The 6,000-nt window shown below is 41.6% G+C and overlaps 1 protein-coding gene across 5 annotated transcripts in view; it reads left to right on the top strand.

The window, feature by feature from the left end:
- Positions 1 to 1,633: 1,633 nt before the first annotated feature.
- The window catches only part of LOC116692648 (homeobox protein Hox-C10a), a 54,667-nt gene continuing 50,300 nt past the window's right edge, over positions 1,634 to 6,000 (top strand). For all 5 annotated transcript variants that reach the window (XM_032521113.1, XM_032521110.1, XM_032521111.1 and 2 more), the window contains exons 1-2: positions 1,634 to 2,536; positions 4,254 to 5,572. In XM_032521113.1, coding sequence (XP_032377004.1) covers positions 1,825 to 2,536; positions 4,254 to 4,531 — 990 coding nt within the window. In that variant the 5' untranslated portion in view covers positions 1,634 to 1,824 and the 3' untranslated portion in view covers positions 4,532 to 5,572. The remainder of the gene's footprint in view (positions 2,537 to 4,253; positions 5,573 to 6,000) is intronic.

The raw sequence follows: 6,000 nt of genomic DNA, 5'->3' as shown, positions 1-6,000 counted from the left end.
ACGGAACGATAACAACTGGGGACATTTACCGAACATAACACGGAGTGGGGAAATAAATGTATCATGTGGGTTAGAAACTGACTTCATTTAACCCGGGCAAAATGCACAAGCAGGTCAACAATTTACCCGAGGGCAGGATAATAAATGCAAACAGCATTTTGAACATTTAGTCTCGTAAACTAGGCTCATATGAGATATCACAGCAATCTGGGTTCTCGTGTGTTTTAGATTTATATACCTGTAGTTGAGGTCAGTTTAAGTGTAACCTGTTCATTTTGTCATTCATTGTATTCATGTTTCGCAATAGTAGGCCTACGTTCTAAATGTTGTTCCTAGTTTCGGCTGCAGCACAGTTTACTGACTTAGGATATATAGCCTATATTTTTACATTTTCACCTGAACGGGACAAATGTGAACTCTTAGCCTACTATAATATTGGCAACTTCTGGATAGTTTTGAGGAGAGAATGATAATTTAGATTATTCAACTTTTTTATGTTGAAAAAAGTCTATATGCATAAATACGAAATCATTTTAGTGAAAGCTATAGGTACTTAATTTACATCCCAGCTGTTCTTGACATGGACAAAAACGTCAAGTTTACCATATTGAAAGCACATGTGAAGCAGCAAGAAACATCCTGAAAATAATACAGGGTTGTGTATAACAATTGCTCTGGTATGCAATTAATTATTTATTAGGCTTTAAGATATTTAGTTTCAAAAGTGAAAACAGAAGAAACATTACGATTGACGTAATTCTGTTTGGGGTTTTTTGTACAACCAAAATAACAAATACCCTTAGGCCTACCATCCACTATAGCGTATACCAATTCCGCCAGATAGTTAATATTTTGTTGCTCATTTCAAGAAAACACACCCAAGTGCAATCTAGGTAAAGTTAACTAATTGATCTAATAAGACATAATATGTCTGCTTTTTTAAACTCATTCTGGTCTAATTCTGATGGTCGTAGTAAAGTAATTTAACGAAATATGAAATTAAACAATAGGTGGGTCAAAATAAAAGACCGGGCCTAACTAAGGTTTTAGTAATTGATGCACGGAATGTGTTTCTGTGAATCTATAAAAGGATGTCAGTAAAACGCATTTCGGAAGACATCACAGTCTTAAATTTAGCAGGTCATATTCCAAAGCGAACGTTTTCATTTTTTAGGCTATTAACAACGTCAAGGGTTAAAACGTCGTCTGCATTTTGACGATTTTTTTCAGTTAAAAATCCTACAGACGTTCACACATCAGTTCAGACTCCTTTGGGTAACACTTCTGCGTTCAGCTTACCTTGCTTAATCGGTGGCAACAACAAAGCAAATCGATAAAAACAAACAAAAAGAACAGACACCTCCACAGGCTGGCGCGAGGACGAAAATGAAATCGCACGCTGACCAAATTAACTTTCTTTAAAACATCTGGAATTCTGAACTTAAACCGAATTAAAATACTTAAAAGCCACGTAGTAAGTGCATAAAATCCTGCTGCAGCAGTCTCCCTTTGTTCCCCCTGGTGTGGGCCTGCTGTCTCGACCCACGTTTGGCCGCTAGGTGGCGCTCTTGCTCCACCAAAAACCCTCAGATTCCCCAACTTGACCGCGCTGACGTCACGTCAGTCTGGAGCATCAAGGCCACTTCCACACCGCTATTGGTCTGAAAATCACATGACATGTCTCCCAGCATCCATAATTATGTTACTGATATTTTTGCACCCCTCCAAAAGATGTCAGCATCCTACTGTCCTTATTCTCCTGGAGAGATCCCGTAGTTCAGACCATTGGAACACTAAACGATTACTGTGTTGCCAAATGCAAAAATGTCATGTCCGAATAACATAGCGTCCGGTAACTTCCTGATGGATTCTTTAATGGGAGGATCATCTTCCTTCAGGGGTGAGGGTTATTCCAGCAACCCCGGGATGTACATCCACACAGCTGCAGAGTACGGATATTCGGTGATGAGGAACATTGGTAAGATTGGACCATCTTCCCTTTCCAAAAGAGACGAGGTTCCTCCGGGCAGTTTGGCGCTCAGCGGCTTCCAGGACGCGCCCTACCTGTCAACACAGCTGGCCACATGGACCCCAGGCTCCAAAACCAGTAGGGACGAACAACCTGTTGCCCAGTGTTTACAACCCTGCTCGTTTCCAGCGGGCAACGTCAAAGAGGAGGCGTTTTGTTGCCTCTACCAGGATGACAGCAATAAGGGGAAACAGACAACAGAGTCGGCCACTTACATCCGGCTTGGTGACAATAGCTGCAGGTCTGAGCAAACCGCCTCGTCCAGCGGCTGTTTCCAGGTGTACAACGGAGAGAGGCCACAGCAGGATGACCAGCAGTTCCCCTCCGGCTTCTCTCTGACCCACTTGGCGACATCTGTTGAATCAGCATCAGAGTCGACAATAAGTTGCAGCAAATCGGCGCAGGACACAGCCAGAGAGGTTTCAAAGACAGATGAGAGTCAGGACAGGAAGGAAGAGAAGGCCAAAAGTGACAGCTGTTCAGATAACTCGGACGGGGAATTAAAAGGTAGACAACTACTTTACCCCCTCCTCGCTGACACACGCACGCGTGTACACACACACACACACACACACACACACACACACACACACACAGATACTTGTGCATTAATTATATCAGTAGCCCTGCTGTGTGTGTGCACGCTGTGTTGTGTCAGGGCCCAATAATGCAGACTTATGTTTGATCGCAGTCATAGGGGCTTTTTTAGGTTTGGGCATTTGACAGCCTCGCCTAGCAGGGGTTATGGTGCCCGTGGCATTTAACACCTTTCCTTTAATGTGTGAATGTGAGATGGGCAGTTATCATTGAAATAAACACGCTCACACACAACCACACACATATCACTCTCTCATTTTCTCTCTCTTTTACATGGGTCTTTTACATTGTGAAACGTAACCATTTTTAACACAACCATGTTACGCCTCATAGTGCCATTTTTGAGCCAACGTAAAAGTGTACGGTTTTGCTTCACTGTTGAAAATCTTAGACATTATGCCCTGGCTTCTTGTAAACCTGAGGGAACATTTCCCACTATTATATGTTTCTTAAATACATTTACACTTTTCTGCCTTGATGCAACGATAATTCGCTATAATATGCTAACACTGGCACCTTGATAACAGTGAACCGAATTTGTCTTTTTCCGTTTGACAAAACAACAAATAATTTTGATTTGTAAATTAACAGTTTAAACGGAATTTATATTAAACGGTAGGCCTAACGATGGTTTGATATTTAAGCACATACAATAATAATACTAATTGTTGTTGTTATAATTATGCCCCTAATAACTTGATGCTAGCTACAACATTGTTATTGCACATCCTTGTGCCATTTGTCCTTAGCTCTTATTTAAAATTAGTTTCAGTTGTATCGTGTTACTTGTGATTTAAGTCTCATACATGACGACCAACAAGGTGTTTTTATTTTAATTTAATTTAATTATAGGGTGTAGCCAGGCAATACGATTGTATTGTGTGTGTATTTGTGTGTTTGTGCGTGTTTCCTACTGAATTAAATGTTTTAGTAATGATTAAATGTGGGTCACACACTGAGTGTTCACATTAGGGTAATTATTACTGTAACGCACGTGTGTGTGTGTGTGTGTGTGTGTGTGTGTGTGTGTGTGTGTGTGTGAGAGAGAGAGAGAGAGAGAGAGAGAGAGATCCCCTAGAGTCTGCAACCTAATCAAGAAATTAACTGAATGAACTGCAATAATGTGATTTTCCCTGCTACCACCAGCATGCATTGTTTCTTTGTCTTTTTTAAATCTGCTATTATGCTACAGAGACTTCCTTTTGTTTTTGGATGAGCCTCGAAAAAAATTCATGTGGCTCCTGCTTGCAAAGGTAATAACATTTTATGGGAGTCTGAGGTCCAACACAGGCAAAAGAAGTGCTTACGCACCCTAGTTTGAGTTGATCTAATTATAGCTGTACATCACACAAAAGCAATTTGCAAGCAGTAGGAGTTGTAGAGAAAGGTGGCATGTTCAGCGTCGTTCATTTGTTCAAGTGATAGTCACGAAGAATCCACACTCAGGTAAATCTGTTCTTCTCAACTACTCACTTTGATCCAGCTGAACGCAATTGGATGCATATGTCCGTGGACATATAGCATCCTATGTATTAATGGATGTTATAAAGCTACATATGATCTCTGCACAAAATGACTCCGGATTTTGCCTCAGTTGCTCATCGTTGTCTTTCTTTTGCTCCGGTAGATGATTTATCCGCGGAAAAGACAACGGGAAGCTGGTTAAAAGCCAAAAGTGGAAGGAAGAAGCGGTGTCCCTACACAAAGCACCAGACGCTGGAGCTGGAGAAGGAGTTCTTGTTCAACATGTATCTGTCTCGGGAGCGCCGCCTGGAGATCAGTCGAAGTATCAACCTGACCGACAGACAAGTCAAGATCTGGTTCCAAAACAGACGCATGAAGCTCAAGAAGCTCAACAGGGAGAGCCGAGAAAGAGAGCACAGTGCAGTTTATAACTATTCCTGAAGAGATTTCTACCTACACATGCATTCACAAACACACACACATACACACTCTTACACATGCACATACACACACCCACAAATATGCATAGACATGACAGATATAGACAGGACATGCATGTGTCATCTTATAATGCATTCAATAATCATTCATCAAATTTTTCTTTATGTGCACACCACACATTCACATACACATGGCGTGCCTTCCTTATGTGAACTATAAAACTCTGCGACCTGCAGACTAGAGTTCCAGGTGAACCCTTGCAGCATCATTGGAACAGTGAGGTGCTTTTACCTTGCAATGATAATTATAATATAACATGAAGCAAACGAGGAAGCAATCTCAAGCAGTCTAAAGATAACTTGTGGCATGTAAGCAGTTTCACTTTGCTGTCACTACAGCCTAATGTATGTTTTGCCACTTGTGCAGCTTCTTCGTTGGTGTCTGTTGCTGTGGCATATTCTTCGTGCAGTGTAATGTGCATGCACCAGACGATATTAAGCTATGTCATGGCAAACGATTCCAAAACAATAAAAGGAGGGGGAAATGGAAAGGTATCACCAACTTTGTCCTTCCCCTGGCATAGTGGTGCAAATGAGAAGGAGGGAGAGACACTGCGGATGAGAGAAGAGGATCATGGCAGTTTTAATAGAAGTGAGAGACCATAACGTTGATTTAAATATTATCCAGGTGACCACAGTAAGTCAAGGTCATAAAATTCTAATGTCAGGTTCGCCCTGGAAAGCGTTGGGGGTGGATTTTATGATCTGCAAATATAATGTGCTGCAGCAGTAAAGATGCGTTTAAAGGTGTGTGTAGAGGAGGGCTAATCCACACAGCAAAGACTGCAATGTGCAGGATCCAGCCGAGTCGCTGGGCTGCAAGGAGCAGCCGCCTCCACCCGGGATAATGGAGCCGGAGATAAGAAAGATGGTGGATAAAAGGGACAGCGACGGCTGCAGGAACAATAATAACAACAGGCATCACGGCAAACACGTGGATAACTAAACGCACCGGGAAGACTTCTGCAGGAGGCAACACAAGGTAGGACTCACATTTTTTACGTAATATCTTTATTTCCTGTTTTGGAAAGTATGCCACATCTGTCAAGGGAGCCTTTGCTTGACAGCTCGTTTGGCACGCATGGTGCACGTCTGCACACGTCGATAGTTTATAAGTTGTTGATCATTCAGCGTGCTGCTGGTTTCTGTTTTCTTTTTTTACTGCAATCAGAATGCTGGCTGCTGAATATTTAGCCTTATGTTTCTGGATACTTACTGTGACTGATATTTTTTCCTGAAGTTTTGCTTATTTTCAATAGTTGAATAAATGGCTGTGTGTGGAATTAGAACAATATAATATTAATATGAGCAAACAATGAAAGCCATACCGGGCTAAAAGTTGTCTACAGGCAGTGATTAGAAAGTAGTTTGATTTCAGCCCTAGTAGACCATGTTGTGTTTTATTGCGTT

This window comes from Etheostoma spectabile, chromosome 7, assembly GCF_008692095.1.
Source record: "Etheostoma spectabile isolate EspeVRDwgs_2016 chromosome 7, UIUC_Espe_1.0, whole genome shotgun sequence".
In the NCBI taxonomy this organism is placed as follows: Eukaryota; Metazoa; Chordata; class Actinopteri; order Perciformes; family Percidae; genus Etheostoma; species Etheostoma spectabile.
This window is presented reverse-complemented; position numbering and strand designations above follow the sequence as displayed.